The sequence below is a fragment of the Amia ocellicauda genome, chromosome 5, assembly GCF_036373705.1.
Source record: "Amia ocellicauda isolate fAmiCal2 chromosome 5, fAmiCal2.hap1, whole genome shotgun sequence".
NCBI classification, from domain to species: Eukaryota; Metazoa; Chordata; class Actinopteri; order Amiiformes; family Amiidae; genus Amia; species Amia ocellicauda.
This window is the reverse complement of record NC_089854.1, coordinates 36,311,497-36,336,229: the sequence shown is the minus strand read 5'-3', so window position 1 is coordinate 36,336,229 and position 24,733 is coordinate 36,311,497. Positions and strand designations below refer to the sequence as shown.

At 38.4% G+C, this 24,733-nt stretch overlaps 2 protein-coding genes and 1 long non-coding RNA gene across 4 annotated transcripts; 2 read left to right on the top strand and 1 right to left on the bottom strand.

Moving 5' to 3' along the window:
- The first annotated feature begins 776 nt into the window (after positions 1-776).
- Positions 777-1,759, top strand: LOC136750183 (uncharacterized). The gene is made up of 3 exons (XR_010816836.1): positions 777-850; positions 934-1,008; positions 1,621-1,759. It is a non-coding gene; the product is annotated as an uncharacterized LOC136750183 (long non-coding RNA).
- A 4,842-nt stretch (positions 1,760-6,601) lies between these two features.
- LOC136750181 (coiled-coil domain-containing protein 38) lies at positions 6,602-10,749 on the top strand. Of its 2 annotated transcripts, none has more exons than XM_066705007.1 (11): positions 6,602-6,682; positions 6,849-7,012; positions 7,087-7,167; positions 7,491-7,678; positions 7,920-8,019; positions 8,317-8,383; positions 8,767-8,918; positions 9,194-9,329; positions 9,430-9,632; positions 10,078-10,168; positions 10,480-10,749. In XM_066705007.1, the coding sequence occupies exons 1-11, from the start codon at positions 6,656-6,658 to the stop codon at positions 10,582-10,584; spliced, it is 1,314 nt and encodes a 437-aa protein (XP_066561104.1). In that variant the 5' UTR covers positions 6,602-6,655; the 3' UTR covers positions 10,585-10,749. The 2 variants fall into 2 exon arrangements, with proteins under 2 accessions (XP_066561104.1, XP_066561103.1); XM_066705006.1 differs by having other exon boundaries at positions 7,917-8,019.
- A 1,064-nt stretch (positions 10,750-11,813) lies between these two features.
- snrpf (small nuclear ribonucleoprotein polypeptide F) lies at positions 11,814-14,350 on the bottom strand. Its single transcript, XM_066705008.1, has 4 exons — positions 14,214-14,350; positions 12,842-12,967; positions 12,539-12,603; positions 11,814-12,104 (listed from the first exon to the last, which is right to left on the bottom strand). The coding sequence occupies exons 1-4, from the start codon at positions 14,214-14,216 to the stop codon at positions 12,038-12,040; spliced, it is 261 nt and encodes an 86-aa protein (XP_066561105.1). The 5' UTR covers positions 14,217-14,350; the 3' UTR covers positions 11,814-12,037.
- Between the last annotated feature and the right edge of the window lie 10,383 nt (positions 14,351-24,733).

Below are 24,733 nucleotides of genomic sequence, written 5' to 3'. Positions count from 1 at the left end.
GTGGTTGTGCTCTGGGGGGAGGTAATGTGTTTTTTCTAAGCCAACGCAGTACGGAAATATCTTATCAGTTTCTCTAACAGGAAACACAACTGGGGGAAACATTGGGACAACTGTTCAATGTCTATGGTTTTTAACAGTTGATGTTGCAGCAGTTCTTGAGATGAGCCTCAAATACTGAGAATTTGATGTAATCAATATCTGTAGAACAGGGGATCTCAACCCCGGTCCTGGAGGAGCCCCTACCCGGCTGGTTTTTGTTCCATCCGAGCTCTCAATTACTTAATAGAACCCTTAATTGAAGTAATAAGTTGTTTACATTTGACTTTTTAAATTGTGCAACTGATAAAAAGTTGGTTATTTTCTCTTGGCAAACGGAAACTCTGTGGTGGCAGGAACACATTGTGTAGGAAGCGAAAAGGTAGGGAAGTTAGTTTGACAAACACTGACATACTGTAAGTTAATGTATGTTAAGAAACCATAACATTATATTTGAAAACAATTGATAAACAATAAATAATACAGATATATGGACGTCGTTTTAGCTACAGGATCTCTATGAATCACATTAGGTAGGCCTACTAACTGAACATAAGGTTAACGGTTTGGCCCAAATGATTAAGAAACCATGAATACCTAAATCGATCTACTGTGCAGCAAGTTGTGTTTATTGACATTGACCGTGTTGTCGTGTATTATATAACGTTTTGAGCCAGAAATACTATATTGATTGGTTTTAGATGGGATGTGTGGACAGTTCACTTTGTTTTATGTGTTGCAGCAGTAACGTTTTGGAAATCAAACATGGCAAAGTTTCAGTCACACGTCTTGAAGTCACCTCTGAGTGATACGGGTAAGGTATATTTTTACGGTAAAACGTTCACACTGAAAAAACAGTTCATATAGTTTGGGTAATGATGATAATTTCTTTTGCAGCTCGCATTACCGGCCCAAAGACCAGACTCACGCAAACTGCGCAAATCCCCGCAACGAGCAGGCCGGATTCAGTGGGTAAGCTACAGATATCGACACCGTAAAGAGATCAACAACATTAAAGACTATATATATGATTAAAAAGCACATAGTTAAAAGGAAAAACTTAACTGCTCGTTCTTCTTCTTCTTAATCATCATCATCATCATCATCATCATCATCACGAGATTATAATGGTTGCTTTACTTTTATTAATTAACCTTTATATTCATTATTTTATTATTTCACTGCATGACTCTAATGTAATGAAAATAAATGCCGTCTTTAGGCATTGAATATATATCATCTTAATAAGAAGAGTTAAGAAAAATACGAATTATTTAATTATAATATAATATATAAAAAAGACGTTTCCCTCCAAAAGTATAAGCAGGCTATAATAATGCTGGAAGTATGTTTCTATTCAGTTTTTAATCAGTATATACGTGATTTTGGAATAGCCTATCAATAATAATATATTGTTTGTGGAGAGAAAAAATACTGGTTTTGTTTACTTTTGTATGTGATGACAGACTTTAAAATGAGAATGAATAGACCTAATGACATCAGTGATGATCAGGTCTCTCTCTGTCTCTCTATTGTGGTAATGTCTACAGTTGTGTTTTAGATTTTGTTTTTATTTTTCACCAGATGAAGATGATGGAAAATCAAGTAACCCTTTTGTCATTCCACCGACTAAAGATTTTTTCAGTAAGAGAGATAAAGACCTTGATAGTGGAAGACAAGTAAGAAGTGATTGTATTTCACAATGCACTGTTATTTTGCAAAGCATGCACACTTCTGCAGTGGCAATAAAACAATAATAAATAAAACAACTCTGGAAAAAATTAAGAGACCACTGCAAATGTTTCTTAAATCAGCATCTCTACATGTATGTCAGCCATTCCATTCATAATTTTATTTGGAATTTGGGAGAAATGTTGTCAGTAGTTTATAGAATAAAATAATGGAGTGGTTTTAGTAAATCCCAGGATACACCGATGAAGAAGTAATACGTTTATTACAGAAAACATAAATACAAGTTAACCCGGAGCTCTCATCTCACATGAAGTGAAGAAAAGAACTGAGGATGTGAGTTGGAGAAGTCTTTTTGTATCTTCAGAGACAGTCTGGGTTACAGTCTTCTCTGTCGGAAGCGATTACATCTCATTAAAATACAGTTGTACAACATAGTTTACCACATACATAATAATTAACACAGACCTAAGTTAGTTGCTGTTGTTGAAGTGTTTGATGAGTTGATTGATAAACATCTGCTGCCCAAGAATGCTGACCAGCACCAAAGACATTGTTGTAAGTCCTTAACCAAATACCTGTGCCTCAAAACACACAACCTTTACACTACTGATCAACTGTTTCAGCTGATTGAATATCCTAGAAGACAGTGGCTGAATGAAATAATGAGAAGACAATTCTTGATTGAAGTAACCCATCGGACAGAAATGCATTAAGAACTAATAATTAAAGTAGCCCCCAGAACAGAGTAAACATAAATGAATGATTGCTTTATAGACCAGACTGAATTAGCAACATGAAACCATTAATAATATATAGAGAATATTAAGGAAATAATAAAAGTAAAATTTCCCCCTACAACAAAAATGTTAATTTTACCCAAACACATACCTATAAATAGTAAAACCAGAGAAACTTATAATTTTGCAGCAGTGGTCTCTAAATTTTTTCCAGAGCTGTGTGTGTATATATACACAGTACTGTGCAAAAGTTGTAGGCAGGTGTGAAAAAATGCTGTAAAGTGAGAATGCTTTCAACAATAGACATGTTAATAGATTATATTTATCAATTAACTAAATGCAAAGTGGGTGAACAGAAGAAAAAGTTACATCAAATCCATATTTGGTGTGACCACCCTTTGCATTCAAAACAGCATCAGTTCTTCCAGGTACACTTGCACACAGTCAGGGATTTTATAGGCATATAGTCAGGTGTATGATTAAACAATTATACCAAACAGGTGCTAACGATCATCAATTCAATATGTAGATTGAAACACAATCATGAACTGAAACAGAAACAGCTGTGTAGGAGGAATAAAACTGGGTGAGGAACAGCCAAACTCAGCTAACAAGGTGAGGTCGCTGAAGACAGTTTACTGTCAAAAGTCATACACCATGGCAAGACTGAGCACAGCAACAAGACACAAGGTAGTTCTACTGCAGCAGCAAGGTCTCTCCCAGGCAGAAATTTCAAGGCAGACAGGGGTTTCCAGATGTGCTGTCCAAGCTCTTTTGAAGAAGCACAAAGAAACGGGCAACGTTGAGGACTGTAGACACAGTGGTCGGCCAAGGAAACTTACTGCAGCAGATGAAAGACATCATGCTTACTTCCCTTCACAATCGGAAGATGTCCAGCAGTGCCATCAGCTCAGAATTGGCAGAAAACAGTGGGACCTGGTACACCCATCTACTGTCCGGAGAAGTCTGGTCAGAAGTGGCCATCATGGACGACTTGCGGCCAAAAAGCCATACCTCCGACGTGGAAACAAGGTCAAGCGACTCAACTATGCATGAAAACACAGGAACTGGGGTGCAGAAAAATGGCAGCAGGTGCTCTGGACTGATGACTCAAGATGTGAAATATCTGGCTGTAGCAGAAGGCAGTTTGCTGAAGGGCTGTAGAGCAGTATATGAATGAGTGTCTGCAGGCAACAGTGAAGCATAGTGGAGGTTCCTTGCAAGTTTGGGGCTGCATTTCTGCAAATGGAGTTGGGGATTTGGTCAGAATGAATGGTCTCCTCAATGCTGAGAAGTACAGGCAGATACTTATCCATCATGCAATACCATCAGGGAGGCATCTACTTGGCCCCAGATTTATTCTGCAGCATGACAACGACCCCAAACATACAGCGACAGTCATTAAGAACTATCTTCAGCGTAAAGAAGAACAAGGAGTCCTGGAAGTGATGGTATGGCCCCCCACAGAGCCCTGATCTCAACATCATCGAGTCTGTCTGGGATTACATGAAGAGAGAGAAGCAACTGAGGCTGCCTAAATCCACAGAAGAACTGTGGTTAATTCTCCAAGATGTTTGGGCCAACCTACCTGCTGAGTTCCTTCAAAAACTGTGTGCAAGTGTACCTAGAAGAACTGATGCTGTTCTGAAGGTAAAGGCTGGTCACACCAAATATTGATTTGATGTAGATTTTTCTTCTGTTCACTCACTTTGCATTTAATTAATTGATACATATAATCTATTAATATGACTATTTTTGAAAGCATTCATACGTTACAGCATTTTTTCACACCTGCCTAAAACTTTTGCACAGTACTGTGTTTGTGTGTGTATATATAACACTCACACACACACACGTGTATTTATATATTAATATTATTGAATAACTAATTGTCTTTTTAAAGGTTATTTAAAAGACACCTGCTAGGTAATTGTAAAGGCTACCTGATGAAGACACAGCAGTGTCGAAAACACGTTGTGAGTGTGAGTTATTCAATAAAATGAAACTGTAATAATATAAAAGTCTGGTCTAAATAACTAATAAGTGAGAGTGCGGCTACAAAATTTTACATACACATACGTGTATATATATGTGTGCGTGTATATATGTGTGTATATACAGTGAGGGACAAAAGTATTTGATCCCCTGCTGATTTTGTACGTTTGCACACTGACAAAGAAATGATCAGTCTATAATTTTAATGGTAGGTGTATTTTAACAGTGAGAGACAGAATAACAACAAAAAAATCCAGAAAAACGCATTTCAAAAAGTTATAAATTGATTTGCATGTTAATGAGGGAAATAAGTATTTGATCCCCTATCAATCAGCAAGATTTCTGGCTCCCAGGCATTCCAGCCTCTTTGGTCTTGGCCATGGTGGACATATAACGAGCTGAGATTAGGAGCACTCCCTTTAAGAGAGTGCACCTAATCTCAGCTCGTTACCTCTATTAAGACACCTGTCCACAGAAGCAATCAATCAATCAGATTCCAAACTCTCCACCATGGCCAAGACCAAAGAGCTGTCCAAGGATGTCAGGGACAAGATTGTAGACCTACACAAGGCTGGAATGGGCTACAAGGCCATCGCCAAGCAGCTTGGTGAGAAGGTGACAACAGTTGGTGCGATTATTCGCAAATGGAAGAAACACAAAATAACTGTCAGTCTCCCTCGGCCTGGGGCTCCATGCAAGATCTCACCTCATGGAGTTTCAATGATCATGAGAACGGTGAGGAATCAGCCCAGAGCTACATGGGAGGATCTTGTTAATGATCTCAAGGCAGCTGGGACCATAGTCACCAAGAAAACAATTGGTAACACACTACACCGTGAAGGACTGAAATCCTGCAGCGCCCGCAAGGTCCCCCTGCTCAAGAAAGCACATGTACAGGCCCGTCTGAAGTTTGCCAATGAACATCTGAATGATTCAGAGGAGAACTGGGTGAAAGTGTTGTGGTCAGATGAGACCAAAAGCTCTTTGGCATCAACTCAACTCGCCATGTTTGGAGGAGGAGGAATGACCCCAAGAACACCATCCCCACCGTCAAACATGGAGGTGGAAACATTATGCTTTGGGGGTGTTTTTCTGCTAAGGGGACAGGACAACTGCACCGCATCAAAGGGACGATGGACGGGGCCATGTACCGTCAAATCTTGGGTGAGAACCTCCTTCCCTCAGCCAGGGCATTGAAAATGGGTCGTGGATGGGTATTCCAGCATGACAATGACCCAAAACACACAGCCAAGGCAACAAAGGAGTGGCTCAAGAAGAAGCACATTAAGGTCCTGGAGTGGCCTAGCCAGTCTCCAGACCTTAATCCCATAGAAAATCTGTGGAGGGAGCTGAAGGTTCGAGTTGCCAAACGTCAGCCTCGCAACCTTAATGACTTGGAGAGGATCTGCAAAGAGGAGTGGGACAAAATCCCTCCTGAGATGTGTGCAAACCTGGGGGCCAACTACAAGAAACGTCTGACCTCTGTGATTGCCAACAAGGGTTTTGCCAACCAAGTACTAAGTCGAAGGTGTCAAATACTTATTTCCCTCATTAACATGCAAATCAATTTATAACTTTTTTGAAATGCGTTTTTCTGGATTTTGTTGTTGTTATTCTGTCTCTCACTGTTAAAATACACCTACCATTAAAATTATAGACTGATCATTTCTTTGTCAGTGGGCAAACGTACAAAATCAGCAGGGGATCAAATACTTTTTTCCCCCTCATTGTATATGTGTATATATATATATATATATATATATATATATATATATGTGTGTAATTTTCCCGTGGAGCAGGAAAGCACCCATCTCTCAAGGTTAAGGCTGTGTTCAAACCCAATGAGAGCTGATGGTCTGGACATTGAACATGACAGTGATGAACCGGAGAGCTGCAAGGGCCAGTCTACAGGGGCCACAGTCCTCATTAAAGGCAAGACTAGCTGTGCGTTATACAGTATGCATTGTTTACTGTCAATCATTTTGTGTGAGTGTATGCCTAATGTCCATCAGGCGACAAACCAGCCTGTTTGATTCAGTTAACCAGCGCCACCTGGTGCATATTAGGAGTACTTCACAATAAAGTTCATATTACAGCTGCGTTTGTGTGTGGTTATTATACTGTATTAAAGCACCTTTTGATTGATCAGTGCAGGTCGTCATCGTGAAAAGGGCAGCATAAAGGATTACATAAATATGCAGAGAGATATGTGTCGCAAACAGGTACCAGTCTATTTTTTAGAATTAAAACAACAATATATATATATATATATATGGATGTAAGCCTATAAGAAACCTGACAGTAATTTTAAGCCGCTACTCATTGTACGATTGGGTCTATTAATACAATACAAATAATACCAAATAACCAACCGAGCCGTGCCCGCAGTACTCCGTCTCGGTGACGCGGGACACGACGGCGGCGCTGGAGCGGAGCTGTGCGGAGCAGCGGCGCCGGCTCAGCCTGGCCGGACAGCGGGCGGAGGAGGATGCAGCGGCGCTGGAGGACTTTGAGAAGGAAAATGAGCACAAAGCGGTGCAGGCCGTTCAAGAGTACGTGTTAATAGTATTCGTGTTCTGCTGATGATGAGTACTGATCATAATATTAAAACGTGTTTATTTTTTAGCGCAGAGAACGAAACTCTGAGGAAGTTAGAACTGATGGCCGAAATTAAGAGCGCAACAGCTAAAATGATGGCAGTTAAAAGGTATGTTTTGGGAAGGAAAGTTCAGCAGAAATCCCCCAAAAGGCAGTGTCTCTCTCTACCAAGAAAAAGACAAAGAAAAGTGTCCTTCGAGCCGGATTTGAACCGGGGAGATATTATTGGTATTTCCAGTTTCTTTCATTCATTAGAGTTTTGAATGCATTCAATGTTGAGCCTAAGCAGTGGCTGAAGAGCCAGCCTTTTTGATGACTAGTTCCAGTTTCTACATGTGATCCTGATGTAGACAAGCATGCACACATGTGTAACATATTCTCAATGGTGACATGTAACATTCTTCACTTATAGAGGTGCGGCTTGTCTTTCAGTGACATTGCGAGGAAGCAGCAGATCTTCAGTAAGTACTTGGTTTATAAGACATTTTTGACAAACCTGTGCCCCCCGGAGTGGAAAGCAGAGCAGGAAAGAAAAAAAGAGCGGGCCAGGGAGGCTAAAAGGAAAGAGAGAGAGGGGGGCAAAGACAAGCCTGTGCGACTGCCACCGCTGTCCTCGAAAGGTAGGCCAGAGGCCCACAAGGTCACTGAAGAATATGTCCCCCAAAACCTTCTTCCTTTAGCCTGCCGTAAAATCATGATTTTCGGACACATCACACCCACTTTATACCTTAAACAAAACTACATTAAATAGCCTATGAAGGAGTGTATTTACCTGCGTGTGTGTGTGTGTCCGGCTCTGTGACATTACTTTCAAGTCTCCCCAGCTTCACTAGATTTGACTGTTTGTTGTTGATGAAGTAGACCACAAGTCCCCAGCTCTCTTGCAAAGACAGTCAAAAGTCACCAAGGTATCCACAGTGACGCGTCCCAGCAACACCCCAGCGACACGGACACCCCAGAGGTTAGCAGTGGCCCACATGGACTACTACTCATACTTTAATAATGGCCAAAAAAATAATAGTTTATTGGTTTTATTTCTATTATTTAAATATATAATTCTGATTGTTTTTAATGTTTAAAAATGCACTGGTAAAAAAACAAGACAATCCTGTTACATCTTGTTGAATCAGTTACCCCTTGGTGTAAATTGATATATCATTTCATCTCATGTTATTTTTATATGCTATTGTTTTCATCTTCAAAACTAACTGGCACATATTGCACGGTGTGTTGTGTGCAACCTGTATGTACATTTTAGTACTAGCAAGCCACTGGATAAGTCAACTGATAAGGAGCCTTCCACGGACGAGAGTGAGAGTGAAGAGGTGGGTTGTTGTGTTGCCGTCAGGATATCCAATACATAGATGTTATTTTCTAAAGATTGAGGTCTGAAGGCTACAATGTTGAAAACTGTTCAGCGTTGCTTGCTGGATGTGCACAGTGCGGTAGTGCAAAACAACATCACACAAACGGCCTGTGTAGCCTTGAGCGTGAAAATGTTTCAGTTGTATGATTGAAAAAAGACAAGGCCTCTATGGGGTGTATGTGTCTAGTGTATGGCAGAATCTTTTAAAGAAAGATTGAGTTATTATTCATATACTCTCTTAGGTAGATCATTTAATTTAGTCTAGGATTTGTTTTGAGGCTTCAAACAATAAATATCTCCCAAATAAAGTGCGGTCTCTGTGTTGTCTGCCTTTTTTTAAAGGAGGCCGAGATGTATTTCACAGATCCGAATCAGATGATAAACATTTTAAAAGAGCTGGAAGATAAAAATCTGTCTTGCATACAAAACTTTCAAGAAACAGAAGAAGAGCTGGATGAAATCCACAAATCAGTGAAGACGACACAGGATAAAGTGTATGTGTAACATGCGATAAGTAGCCCTATTCATCTTCAGACTTTTCAGTTATTAAAAGGAGTTCATGGAATGATCATAGTGTTATTGTCAACATGTACATTAGAAGTAAAGTTTGTTACATTTCAACACATATTGGTATATATAAATATCAATTATTTGTATATAATATAAAAATGGCCTAAGCAGAAATGGTGGGATGTAACAACTGAATTCTAGTCTTACAGATCAATACCAATGACTTAATACAGTTCTAAACTTTGAAATCTTTTTCAAGGAAACGTGAGACAGAAATGTTAGAGCAGCAGATAGAGATGCTTAACGCTGCAATCGCGAGAGAAAAGGAGAAGGCATCTGAACTGGAACTGAAATCCAGGATGTTTTCCTTTGGGGAATTTAATGAAGAGAAACAGGTGGATTGCTTCACATCAGTTCTGAGGTGTGCACTTACAGCTGTGGCTGGGAAGGAGAGCTTCAGTGATACCATGTGTTCTACATCTCCACCTCTCTCAGGATCACATGCTCAAAATGTTAAACAGACGAGTGGAGGCCGTGTACCGGACGTGCATCGGAGACGCGGACGGGAAGATCAGCACTCTGCACATGCTGACAAGCATAGAGACCAGGATAGAGGAGCTCTTGGAGTGTTTGGATACGCTGCCGAGAGAGAAAGTGAACTATGCCAAACGCAACAGGGAAAAGGAACGGCGACTGAGGTGCAATTTTATATGATTAAAAAACAAACCCAGAGAGGTGAACTGTTGTCTTCTGTAAATATGCTTTTCTTGGGGGGGGGGGGGTTACTTTGATACTTTTAAGTAATATATAATAATTCTATAATAAGCAATTTGTCAAAACATTTATACCTGCACACTCCCTTCCAGGTGAACCTTTTTGTGAGCAGCCACAGTTCAGAGGCATTGATTTCATAAACAACCTTGTCCTGTATGTGGTTACGGACTACTTGATGATCAGGAAACATTCACAGCATCCAAATAGTGTTGTTGAATTGGCAATGGAAGTGAACGGCAATGATAATACACATACGTACAGTGAATATGTAATATACTTTCAGATTATTTCGATCATGGTGTGCTGATGATTAGAAAGGGATATTGTCCTTGGCTTTGCTGTCATCCTCTCATTATGCACTCTTTAAAGGATGCACGAGGAGAAACTCTTACAGAAGCAGCAGCATCAGGAGGAAAGACTCCGACTCGCGACAGAAAGAGCATACGCACATGCCAAGAAGGTCTGTACTAATACTTTGAAGTCATAAGAACACTCGCTATTTTTGTTTTGAGCTACCAAATGTTTATTTTTCGTACAAATATTTCCCAACATAAAACCAGTGTCACCTTACAATAATTGATTTTGAGTTTGTGTTTTAAAATAAAATATCAAACGGAATGAAATTTCAATGTACCATTTGTAATTCAATAATAAGAGAGAATTGACCAGGGGTTTGAATACTTTTGCAAGGCATTATATTTATATATGGATAGTGCTTTTTCACACATTGGCCAGTTTAATTTAATAAAGCTTTTGTTTCTTCCTTTCCAGACTGTGAGAAAGCTGATGATGCGCTCAAAGCCACCAACAGTTAAGAAAAAGGGCACCACAGACACAACAGACGCCAGAGAAGAAGAAATATATTTCTTTACATGAGCTCCCTCCCTCACAGCTTGACACAAGTGCGTTTTCAGTAACCAAAATTAATGCATCAAAACTAACTGTACCTGAAGTACTTTGCATTGGGCTTTTTTTTTTTATGTAACAACTTTACATTAAGAAACCCAGAACCCCATCCCTCTTAAAAGAAAATAAAAAGCGCACAAGCAGTGTATAAAGATGATTTTATTTTTTTTATTTCATCCCTGTCAGAGTTTAGTCCCACATCAGCCAAATCCATTTTGGTAATCTTTTAAACAACTGAACTCGATTTACAGCCTTTGAAGATTTACGTTGCATTATTACTTAAACACCAAATGCACCAACACTGCTCAGGATATTCATATCTACAGAAACACAGAATTAGAGTTTGGGGTCAATTCAGCATTAAGAATCTTAGATGTGGAAGTGGGATTGTAATTAACCTTTGAAAAGGAATGGCTGTTTGTTAATTCCATACCACTTCAGTTCAATTCCACACATTCTTGTAGGGATTGATTTAATTGAACAGGAAAAAGACTGATCTGCCAACAATTAGAGTGCCTGTATTCATGCTCAGCCCATCTCTTCTCCCCTTTTGTTTAATGAACACCAACCAACCTGGGACTCGCCAACCATTGCTTAACTTCAGATACCAAACTACAACAAACTGATCTGACGGTTAAGATTTTTATAAGGGGGGAAGCTTCTTTAGATTTTTAATAAATTTTATCCAACTGCTCAATCAGAAACCTTTGCACTACCTTAGTTTTGTGGGTTTATTATAATAAGCAAATATTCTGTGAGAAACCACCAGCAAATGTTCTCTCTAATCCACACAGACAACCTCTGAGTGTTCACAAAACCTTTCGTTTCAGATAAAATAACACGTTCAGCGGGTGAAAATGAGAAAATATGTACTCTACACAACAGCAAATTGTAGTTTCATGATTTTTGGCTACTGCCGACGGTATGAATCACGATTACTAGCATTGGAGTGGTTTCAGAAAATTTAATATTCTGTTTAATATTCAATCAGACAACATAATCCAGCTCTACATAAATCATCAAAAATAAATCTGCAAAAGGTGGAGAGTATAAGGAGAAGAGACTAAAGTCTTGTAAGTGAAGACAGAGCTTCATGGAAACGTGTATAGGGCCTAAAAATAAACAAAAGGCTATTGCCCACCACCCACAGCAAAACACCATATCTATAGCCCTTTAAGAAAAAGCCATAGATCACCAACTTTATGAAAAGTGCAATATGCACAATTTTATTATGTCTGTGCTGTTGTTGAAGCACAAGGTTTAACTTAAAGATACAGTCGAATAAAAAATAAAAGAAAAAGGTTCTCTTTGCAGGAATAGATATCCTGCACAATTCAAAACAACAAAGGCTCAAATCATGTTTACATGAGGTACAAAACGTCTAATGTAAAAAACAGGGATTTTCTTTACAAAATGTCATGTTTTATTCTCTCATTTCTCCGTCTTCTTCCTCTTCTTCAACACCTCTGATATATAAAACATTATTGCACCTGCAGAACAAGAACAATTCCGTTCATTATGCAACTGACACCAGATTTATGAAAATGTTTTAAGAAAATACCTAGACATCATTTAAAATAAAGGCTAATGCAAGTAGGAACCCTAGGAATCTCTGTCCTAATGTTTTTGAATGATAAAATAAGTAGTATTTCACTGGATTTTGTTGTACACTGTCAGAAGCAATTAAACACACACACAAAATGAAAACTGTTATACGATGATTAGAGGCTAAAATTTTTAAGCAGAATAAAACTATATCCTTACAATTACAAAAGTTTTGCTATGTGTACATTGTGAGTACAAGAGTTGTGCCCTGTAAGGAAGCACATAATAACCATGGGGGCATGTGACGGCAAACAATTGGGTCTTAATTCATAATCCTATTGCACACATCTATACATGCTTGAATTAAGCATCTGCTTACCGAACAAGGACTTCTCCTAAATGACCTGCCAGTGCTCCATCGACATACTCCTCAGTGTTAGCCAGCTTCGAAAAAAAACCGCAGTCAGTACATACAGGTCTTACCACTACAATCTACAAGGGCACTGCACATCTATTTAAGGATTTTTTTCAGTTTTTTGGGGAATTAAGGAGATTTATCCCCGTTAAGTGGCTTTATTTTACTTCAGCTTTTTTAACCACTGGCAGCTATTAAAAGGACAAAACTCCAACCATGCAGTAATATTTCATAGTTACAATTCACACACAAGAACCAGCTACATACCTGCATGTTCATGTACCCATCAACCGACACCAGGTAGCCTTTGTACTCCATCCCCCACTTCAACTTCACCATGACTGGTTTACCAGTCAGGCCGTTCAGGAAGGGCTTTGGGTTCAAGGGTAAACTCTGGAAGAGGGAAAACAATGAAAGGGTTAGTCATCACTACAATTAACCTTCATTTCTCATTTAGTGTCTCATAAGTGTGAAAGTAGGTTTATCCTTCGTTTGAAACAATGTTGTTCTGATATATTGAACAATCTTTAGATTTAACTAAAGAAGATATAGCCTACCAGATTTCAATTCACTGATTCCGGCATAAGACAAATCGAGATCCCCGCCGGCTTGGACTGAGTATGGGTGTGTACACTTTGGACTGGTTAACTCAGTTAAATGAAATCTGTAGTTTTCGTATAGCTGCTCATCTGTAAGGCCACTACTACTAGTAATTAAACGTCAACCATTTTAGAGATGGATACTTACTAACATATGCAAATGTTTGAATGTGTAAAGTAATATTAAAAACATAAGTATATTAAGACCTATTATAACCAATTGTGCTTAATCTGAATAAGGCTTAACGTGACTTATCCTTATAATATTACTTTAAACATCCAATCTATTATATATATATATATATATATATGGGTCTCGTCGTGTCAAGTTTGCATGTAAACAGGTTTTCAGTTAAGTAACCCACGTTAAGCTCTTTAAACTTTTAACTCAATTCACATTTAAATTGATATGCTTAAACTCGTAATTTTATTGTTAACGATAGTTAATATTCCATATTTTATTGGTAGCTTTAGGACGTGCCTAACTGTAAAAGTACACAAACTGAAAAATAATGGTTATGTTTAACTTAAGCACGTTTAACACAACTGACGTACCAAGCTTTAAATATAATTTATTTTAACACAACTTTTAGAAAACAATTTAACATACAAGACCTAATTAAGATTAAATACTTAAATGATGCAGATCTGTATTCTGGTGGGTTTCGGCATCGTGTGTAATAAATACATGTAAAAAGTGCCGACGCTGAATTGTGAGGATCTTGCCGCGATTCCGCGTAAACGTCACACAGTCGTAGTAAAACTCAAAACGTACTTCTGTATAGTGCAGACTTCACACCTCATAAATATTATCCCAGCGCCCGCATAAACCAGACAATGTGTTTCATTCAATTAATAAAATATTATTTTATAAAAATAGAGCCATGCATATTACGATTAGTGTCGAGGCCTAGTAGTTCATCAATATGAATGAATGATGTAAAAGCACGCAGCCAAGGTATCGATATTCAATTCGAATTAGAAAATGTGCCCAAGCTCAAAATTCAGTGTAAAAAACTAAATATTATGAATAAACTCACCATTGCGATGCTTAAAGTCTACGGGCTTTGTCGTGTTATAAACCTCGTAAACACCGCAAACCTCGCAGCAACGCGCCGACAACAGCAGGAAGTGCTTCCTTTCTTTGACCTCCAAACTTTGACCTCAGAAGGAAGTCTGCTCTGATTGGACAAACCCTCAGCGATGACCGTGATTGGCTAGTAAGGTGTCCAGTTTGCCCTACTGTGGGAGAAGTCTACTGTAATAATAATAATAATAATAATAATAATAATAATAATAATAATAATAATAATAATAATTTAAAGTATCTGAATATACTTTGCATGTTACAGTACTTTTTGCATATGTTACTTGATATTTTGTATGCTAGTATTAAGGTTAATGTCAGTGATAATTTATAATCGAAGTAGTAGTCCAATTTTATAGGCAGTAGTATGCATCAGTATAGTATGTAAACGAAACTAGGATGAATTAATACACATTGATCTTAAAAATAAACATCTAAATTTTAACAAATAGGCCTGTGAAATGAATTTGTTTTTATAGGACTGCCCGCTCAACTGAAAAACTAAAACTAGAAAAATAGCGAAGCTGCAAATCATTTCAAAGAGAAACAGATTTTCTGCGTTGAAAGCATTGGGAAGGCTATGCATTTTGTACACAGCTTTGAAGTCTATCGGTTTACTTTCATCAGGTTATCATTTTGCATCATAATTCTTTAAACTCTGATCATATATATTATTATTTTTTAATTATGCTTTACAAAATGCAGTGTACGGTTGTGAAGTGGTCTAGTTTGATAATAGAGGTACAGAGTCATAACTGTGGCAATAAGTATAAATAAAGCTACGGGTTAAACACAATAATTTTGTATATGATTTTAAAGCAACACTAAAGAAACGTGGTTTGTTGTTTTATGACATGTCATGCCCTTAAGGTGGCAGTATGTACCAGATTCTGTAGTAGTGTCTTTGTTCACCCACATGATTGATTAAGCAATCTATTGCTGTGAAATGAAATTTGTAGGGTGATTGTAAAGCACAAACCTTCATCAGCAGTTCATTGTATTTTATCTTACAATGACAAGGTAATAACAAGGTACAGGTATCATGCAAAGCACCTCCTCATCAAATAAAAGATAAAAGCAACGACATAGACCAGACAAAGTCATGGAACAGCCTGAGACCTACCTGTTGTCATGTCAACCCAACATGTAGCTCTTCGTCTTGAGTAAACATCTCATATTTTTATTTTTAAGAACTGGGAAATGGCTTTTGCCACATATTAAACTGTGATAGGGTTTGTATTTTGTGATGTGTGTAAAGGTCTAAGTTTTTATTTAATCTAACCCCTGTAGTACTGTCTGCTAAGTGCAAGTAAAGCACCTGTGAATATGTATTTTGCTTTTGTAAAAAGATTTGTGAAGTACTTGCTACAGGTAATAATAATAATAATAATAATAATAATAATAATAATAATAATAATAATAATAATAATGATTCAGGTTTGCAGTCTGTGATTGAGGATTCTATAATATAGGTTTAGTGGGAGCTTCTCACTGTGTGGTTCCTGTGAGTGATATGATCTTGCTTGAGCATGTTGGATGCTGGGAGACTGACAAGAGGCTTGTGAAATAACTGTTTTCTGTGGCTCCACTGGGTGACACCCATACTCCCCAGCTGCGGGAGCCACTAATCCCCAGTGAAGTGATCATGGACTAATATTTTAACTGGGTGGGGAGAGTTCAGGTTCCTACATATCGCACCACTTAGAAGAGTGGGAGTGAACGTGGAATATTTGGTAAAATTAGACCAAAAAACAATAATTAAACAGCCCACAAATATTTAATCAGCTGGACCGACAACCCCTCTTTGTAGCCTGATTTATTATCAGAAAGGAATCCTGATGCCCAGGAATTATATGAGAGTTGGTGTCAAGGTATTTTTCTAGTATGTTTCTCATTAAGTCTGTGGGCTGTTCCATTTCGTTTTCAGTAAAACGGGCTTTTCTGCTTGTTATTTTTACCCACATGATGTGAAAGGTGGCCAGTTATACGTGATAACTCACTGTCAAATATGTGTAGAGCAAGCACAGAGGCTGAAGAGCACAATGGAACATTATCCTGACTACATGTTCTTGTTATGTGACATTTCACCCTTGCTGTCTTCTTGGTTTTTCTCTTTGAAAATCATGGTCTTTCTAAACATGTTCTACTTTCTTAAATGCTAATATATAGTTTTGCTTTGGTCCTGGCAGGTTGATGCAATTCTTGAGATTTACATTTAAGCATTGGGTCAATCTTTGTTTTTTTTACACATAGGTGTAGAGATAGGGGGGGGGGGGGGGGCGGGGGGAACACGTCCCCCCCAATGTTGAGAGAATGTTACTTTGTCTTCCCCAATTAATGTGTGCCTGGCTCCATAGGTGTAGGGTACATGCCCCCCCCAATTCAGAAACCAAACCTACGCCACTGCCTGTCCATGTTAAATGTTTTGCAGTGCTATGTGTTGTAGGAACCCAAAGGGGCCTCACAATCTTTAAACAGGGTTCAGACTTATTTAGTTCACAGTAAAAGGATAAGTGAGCCATTAAAGAGAGCTTTACACTGCACCCAATTTACAGGAGTTTTATTAATAATAAAGTATACTGTATATACTGCCTATATATCTTATCAATACCAAAAACGATAAGAAAACATGTTTTCTTACAGAATATGTATTCATATATATCATCTCCAGTTGAGCCATTACATTCAATTAGAAATAAATTGGGAGCTCATAGTTTAAGACAGTAATATCAGGGTCAGCTGTCCTAGTAATAATCATTAGGCTATTGGAAGACATCACTTATTGGATGAATTTGTGTTAAAAAATGTAATGATTGACTTTCATTTCCATGTAGCTCATAGCGTACCACGTCGAGAAAGGGAAATTCATTTTATGCACTGCTCTTATCAAGCCTTTTTTTTATACTGTAGAATCCCACTGCTAAGAAAGCCCAGCCTGAGGGAATGTATTAGAGTGGGAGAGGATTGCTACCCCGACATCACAGGTGCTTTCCCATCAGTTTATAGAGAAATGTGAGAATTTGGTCTCCCTGCGCAAACAGGTAACGCACTATTATTATTATTGGAATTGACTACATTATAAGCTTGAAATACTGTATCACTGTACTGACTGAAAGTGCGGTCTCCTGAGTGTAATTCGTTTCTATATTCCAGGTCTTCAATAGCTTTGGGCCAGCTTCCCATTGCAGAACTATTGCTTTCTGTGCTGTAGAACACATATCTGACTTGATTCCACCTACTTGTCAGCTTGTCAAGAGAGCAAAAATATTTCACAGATGTGTGTAATTGGTGTAGGTATAGCTACATGCTGCGGGCAACTTGGAATGTAGCTGATGAGTCATACCTGAAAGTGCTTTGACTACAATGAAGCTGTGGAGTTTGACAATGTATCGGACTTAAGACGGTGTGGATGACCTTGCGATGTTTCCTATGTTCTTGTGTTTCATTTATAAGCAGCCTTAAAAACCTCATGACATAATTACACCTGAACCTTCCCCCTTCTGGAGAATTAATCCTTGTGGAATGTAGCAGATATAACATAGAAACAGAAGGCAGGAACACGGTAGGGGTTGGGGGTAGATCACTGCTTAAAGATGTACTTAAGCTGTCAATAAGAAACTGCTTGTGTGCTGCAAAATGAGCATGCTGATTTGCAGTCAATGCACAGTTATCATATACATCAATACATTTGTAAAGGGCCAATAATGGGTATAGTCTCTTTAGAGTAAAAAGGATTCAGTCAGCTGCAGGTGGATTCCATTTCCTTCATCGGGAGTTCTGTGTTAACACAATCAGTCTAAGATCTGTTTCACCAAAGTAGTCACTCTGCCAGGCAGGTGGCTGTTTGTGGAAGATAGCCAGGCAAGTATGCTTGTACATATATATATTTACATTTATAGGATTTTGTTTTAAGTGTCATCTTACTGGCAGTCAGAGCTCTCAAAAGCATTCTATTAAAATACATCGGGGTCTCGTTTCAGATCTGCAGTGTTCTTCGTAGCACTACTCTCATGTGGGTGTTGCTTCAACACATATCAGCAGCGCAACTTGCCAATACATAGTTTCTGGCAAAGTGCAAGTAATGAAAAGCATTAATTTGCACTATTGGCAGCGATCTTCAATTCTGTTCTCTCTTGCCACTTGAATCAGGCCACCCAATATTCCTGATAGAAGTTATGTGTTTTTCAAAAGTCCCTTTCTGCTCTTGTTTATTGGATTTTTTTTTACTAGAATGAAAAGGGCATGTTATCAGAGAATCAAGGAGGAGGTTATCTAAGAAATGTTGTATAATCTTTAACACGATAAACTATTATAGAGACAAAAAACGAAGGATTTCCCCAGCTTCATAAACGGCGTATAAAATAAGGAATACACCATGTAAGGAAATGTATGAGCCCAAACCTCAACCCTTGTCTGTAACCTTAATCCCTAACCCTGACCCTGATCCAACCTGCAACTATTATGCAACATCAAACCTCAAAAGAAGTGCATGGGATATCCAGGAGGTATTCCTGTAGTGATCATACATTCATTCAATACGGATTTTTGGCCATGATTTGTAAACTGGGAACTCAGTACCACAAGTCTTGTTTTCGATTACAGCACACTAAGGTGTTATTCTGTACTCCAATCAGATGCAGAAGAACAGCAAGAATGGGCCGTTAGCAGAGATTCTTAGAAACATGATATTCCCTGAACAATAATATTTTCTGCATGACCATGTTTTATCACTTAAAACTTGGCTTTTGCCACGGGAAACTGGCAAATAAGCTGCGTTTAGAGGATATTTTAATATTATTATCACTTCACCATTCATTCTGCCTATGAAATATGGGTAGTACTTCCCATCTGACAACACAAAGATGTAGATTGTTTATATTATATAATTTTCCAGAGAAGAAGCTATTCATAGATGATGCAGAGATGGAAAAGTTGTTTTAAATTGAATAACAAAACATACCATATATATGCATGAAGAATAACAGAATTGCAGTTGATATGTATGCAAGACAACAACAGTCATAGAACATAAAAACCTGGTCAAGGCCATATGTATCCACATTTTTCTTAAGAATTCTTTCATTGACAAAACCAAAATAGAACCAAACTACAACCTGACTCAACATTGCCTGAATAAAACGTGTCAGCTGGGTTGGGGCTGATAGTTCACATTTGTTCAGGACAGGATGTGTTGATATTCATTTTTCTGTCACGTATACTGGGCATGTTTCCCAGTCCACTGAATTATATGGTGTGATTTTCAACTAATAACAGGAGCTATCATGCTATCATCAAGGACTAACACCAGTATCTACCTTCATAAATGCCACAAAATCAGGGATCTAAACCCTGCCTGTTTATGCATCACTTGAATGATAAATGTGTTGTGGCTATACTCACAGATAAATACAATGTTTTCAGCAGCAGAGAGAGAAACTTCAAGGGACAACCTTTTAGCCTCTTTGAGGGCTGTTCTTGACCGTGCCTCTGAGTCAGTAAGCAGTAAAAGTGCAGGAGGAATTCATATGTTATTCCTGTGGGATTCATACATGAATTCATTAAGAATTGGAGCCCATTATTGTAAAGTGTTACCCAATTCAGAATAAAATGGATGCGGCCATGTCCCCCTGATCGGGCCGGCAAAGTTCATCTCTGCTTTTTGGCCTCTTCTGCGAAATAGATGGAAAGCTTTTCTTTCACTCGTGTCCCATTGTGCATTCATAAATCAGACTACAAAGCAGGTATTAACTCTGTTTATCTTCAGAGACCGGAGAGAGAGAAAAACATTCCTCCTGCACCTGTTCCCTTTGGAGAACGAGAGACTACAGCAAGTATTGACATGGGAGCTCTTTGCACCTCTGCTCCTAGCACCCGCATTCCAGCTCTGACCTCTCAGCCCCGTGTCAGTGTCAGCACTGCCGATTTCTCTGAGGAAAGGCATTCCAGTCACCCACACTTCCCAAGAAAGCACCTAGTGATTGCTAGCAGTCCTGATTAATGAATGCAGGGAGCCTTGGTGCAGACAGAATGCCAGAAGGTGTTTTCTTTGGTCTTTTAATGTGCTGGAATAAGAATATTTCAAAGTATCAAAGTAGTGCTGCAAAATCCACTCACATCACATGGAATTTAACTTTGATCTGGTGGCAGTGTGAAGATAAGATCAGAACTATTCGTTGTTGTTTTATTTTTTTCCCCAGAAGAATTAAGTTATGTGTAATAACAGTTTTTTTCTGGAGAAACTATGAAGTCTTCTATCAAAACACATAGCTCCAGTGTAAACGTGCTCTTGTTTTTCTTTGATAGAAGAAAGCCCGGCTAATGTTATGAAAGTAAATGTACACCGCCCAAAATATCCAAGAATCTGACTTTTTTTTTTCTCTGAATGTTTGGCTGTTGTGTTTTCATTTTAGATTTTTTTCTCGACTTTTCTTTTAAGGGGTCCTGCTTGATTTCAGTCAGAGTGAAATCAGGACAGGCTTCAATCCAACTAAGAAAACTCATTTTCTTTCTTTTTCCAAGATGTCACGACAGACAACACAAATACAAGATTTATTTTGCATTTGTGACCGCTTGTTGACATCTCATGCTTGAAACTCAGTGAGGCTGGGAGATTTTCTTTCAGTTTAACCCGAACACATCGAGGAAGTGTGAGTGGATGCAGTGGATGTTTCTACACTTTTGATTTCCACTATTGTACTTAGGGCTATTAAATACCACTTAATTGTAGCATTAAGGGGTATTTATGGTCAGTTTTAAACAGGCTGTGTCTGTAACACTTGAAGTGGGTGGGGGTGAGGATGGGAGTGGCTTCCCTGTGCCGGCCTGATGGTGTCAGCAGTCATTAGAACACCTTCATGCCTACTGATTGTTGGTACAATATCGCCCGCATCACCAGTGTACAGTAATGGCACATCTTTAAAAGCCTTAAATATTGCTTGTGCCATAGGAAGAATTCCCCCGAATCCTCCTGTAATCCTCTTCTGGGTTGAGGAGGTTTCACTCTCTGTGGAGCAAACAGCACTGTCAGTGGCTAAAGCTTATTTTGAATCTCATATAACATACATCTCTGTGGCTTTTCCTCCTCTATCCCACTGCCCCCAGTACTCCCCAGCAAGGCAAGGAGGAACGTGAAAGTATGAGAGAAGCTTCTAGTGCTTTTGAACTACACTCAGTACTACATTAGTGATTCCTGGTCACCTTTGATATATCACCAAATATAGATGATAAAATGCAAACAACATAAACATCAAAAAAGGCATTAGAGATTGTTTTGAAACATAGTGATGTAAGCTTTAGTTTCCCTTCGTCGTCTGGAATGTAATTTTTGGAATACTAAGCATACAAGAAAATTACAGATAAAACTGCATTTCAAAAGAATTTACCTATGATTATTTTTTTTAATACAAGACAAGAGAATACATGTTTGCTGCTCTGACGAAACAAACAATAATTACACCCTGGAGAAGAACCAGTTTGTACGTGTAACACATATTAGGGATGGCGTTGAGTATCCTTAGGTAAGTGTGTTTGTTATGAGATGACCTTGAGTGGTTAAGAGTCCTGATCGCAGACAAGGTAAAAGCATACATCACTCTTACCTACTCTTCCTCTAAAATAGACAAGTACATTAGACTAAAATACCTGTCTGAAATATGACTTCCCTCCCTGCTTTCTCTTAATCATCATCTAATCGCATTGGTGTTAAATTGTACCAGTGGTGCTGGTTTAAGGACAGCTGATCTGAGTGCCTTCTCTCTTTCACTCCAGATGTTGATAATAATACACAAGTCATTTCAGATAAAAGCAGCCCATGGCTCAGATCGTAATGGTGAGCCCTCTCACGCACAGTACACATAAATCTCACACCTGATGATGTACAGTTCTGGATGTATGCCCACTCCCAAAACCACTGATATAATGTGACTTGGGGCTCTCACTGTGCTGTCCTCAGTGTGTTCTGATAGGATCCACTTGTAAAAGTGTTACAGTCAGATACCTCCTTTTCTCCCCTTAAAAAACACATGCAAAAAAAAAAAAATGACTTGTTCTTACACGATGTTATGAAGCGGTAGATAGCTATTTTCTTTAAGGGTTTTTCTTTTATTGGTCTTTCAACATTGCGGGGGGTGGGTGGATCTACTCAAATGGAGGTCACAGAATATGTAATTATGATTGGGTCATAAGTATAGACCCCTGTGAATTAAGACTGCTAGTTATATTAAACCTTAGCCTTTTGCCAACACCCGTAACCAGGATTGACAGTCTGATCCTTGCACTATATACAAAAGCTTCTGGGCATTACAGTATTAAAAACATGAACTAGACACAAGCATCAGAATAAACTGTTATGGGTATTGTAGTACATTACATCCTAAGATTCCAACATAAGCCTGTTGACTTTGGTCTTATCCCACTCGATAAAAAAAGCACAAGCAAAGCAGACAGATGCCACACGACACAGTTCTAGAACTTATTGTTATTATTATGACAGATGGAGCCATTTAATATGTGGAATCATGTTGTTGTAGATTCTTCCCTTGTCCAATGTGGCTGATGTGTAATAATGTGTTGCTACGGTCACGGACTGCAATGTGCATGGCAGTCTAAATAAGCATCCGGCGCACACCTCACTCTTCACTGTTAGCACATTTCAATATCATATTTCAAAGACATACACAAGATGGGCATCAACTTGTACAAGGCATAGTTGACACTGAACAATAAACGAAGCACAAGTCAGACACCACCAAGTTTATTTAAAAAAAAAATATTTGTAGCCAACAAACATAAAACAAGATTAATATAATGCTTCATCTGTGACAGACATTTCCTTTATTATGTCAGATGTTCATCATAAAATGTTTTCTTTATTTTATTTTTTTAAGATATTACCCAGGGCAACTTACTGATCTTACTGACGTACTGACAAAATCTGCACATTTCTATATTATTCAACACATTGGATGAGAAGGTGCACTAGAAACATTTTAACTGAGAATAGTGGCTCAGTCACTAAATGGCATTGCTCAAGGGGGATAAATTACAATTTTAATGTGATAATTTATAATGCAATCCTTTCTGATATGATCATTTCAATCATTGCAAGATGGTTGTAGTCCCTGTGTAGTTGTATACCACACTTCATATTCTATTTTTCTTATTATTATTCTTCATTTTCATTGCGCATGTGTGCATATATACAGCCAGAATCTGTCTGAAATTTCTGTTTGTACAGGAGTGTATCCTCATTCTATGGAAATGTATGAGACAGTGAAAACTGCAGCCCCAATTTCTTTCAGAGCTCATGTGTTTTAACTGTGTAATCCTGTACATCCCTTAAAAAACAAAACAAAAACACTGCAACAGCCTGGGCCCAGGTCAGTCTACACCACCATTCTCATCGTTAACTAAGATAACCATCATTTCTGCTACACCCACAGGAGTCTGGTGAAATGATAACAATTAAGTCTGTGTGAGTGAAGAAGAAGGAGGCAGAATGTTAAAGTTAATTCATCAAACAAAACATTTGTTAATTTTGCGATTTTGCAGGGGCCTGAATGAAATGGTTGGAAGTACCAGGTGCGTGTGGCATCAGAGCACATCTCTTCCTACTGCCTCAGTCCCCGATTCCTCACCAGTTAAGGAAGGGAAAAAACTTGTGCTGTTCATAAATTACAAATCACAAATAGAAATGTGTCAGCAGTCTGCACTTGCTATCTGTCTCAAAGATAAGCTCATTTAGTTTGGTTTTTAATTAAATGACTAAATATGTGCGGAAATGTACCCTTTCATAAAACCAACATTCAAAATATAGATAGACTGATGTCTTTTGATTATGATATAGATCTATATACACAAATATTATTGTCATGCATTCATAGCAGCAGCAAACACTCTGATTTCTGTAAATAACATCACCCAGGATCAAATACTGTTGTTAAAATGTAAAATCTATCATATTGATGCTGGTTAATGTCTGGAAAGTTTTTTTGTTTTTTTTAATAAATTACCACGCATAACAAGTTCAAAATCTACAGCAATTGATCAACAAAAAGACGAATATCCATGGATACAAATAGTTCTCAAGGCGTCGAAGACTTGAACTCTGACTGCTGGTCTCCATTGTAGGCAGACACAGTAACATCTGTCACCAGACTGGGGACTCTTGTCAGGTTATTATTTCCCTGCAGGGAAGCATGGATCGTAGATGTAAATGTGCACAACATTCCCTGTTCTGCTGAAGAATGCCCTTCCCTGCAGGGAGAAGCTGCGTTCCATGTTTATTTATAAAGACAGTGATTGACATCGTTCGAGCTCTGGTGTTTAAACAACATGTAAAAAAAAAAAGAAAAAAAGCCTGTTACCTAATGTGATCAGCTAGGGGGGGGATTGTGTTGCTGCAGCTGCCGTACATTTCAGTAATAATATTATGGGGAAAAAAAAAAAGTTGCTGAACGCGTTTGAGTGGTATCT

Coding starts and splice junctions, on each gene's coding strand:
- LOC136750181 (XM_066705006.1), top strand. CDS start 6,656: ATGCAGAGAGATATGTGTCGCAAACAG. Junction 9,633..10,077: donor GAAAAGGAACGGCGACTGAG/GTGCAATTTTAT, acceptor CACTCTTTAAAG/GATGCACGAGGAGAAACTCT. Junction 10,169..10,479: donor CATACGCACATGCCAAGAAG/GTCTGTACTAAT, acceptor CTTCCTTTCCAG/ACTGTGAGAAAGCTGATGAT.
- snrpf (XM_066705008.1), bottom strand. Junction 12,604..12,841: donor ATGGGTACATGAACATGCAG/GTATGTAGCTGG, acceptor TTTTTTTCGAAG/CTGGCTAACACTGAGGAGTA. Junction 12,105..12,538: donor TTAGGAGAAGTCCTTGTTCG/GTAAGCAGATGC, acceptor CTTGTTCTGCAG/GTGCAATAATGTTTTATATA.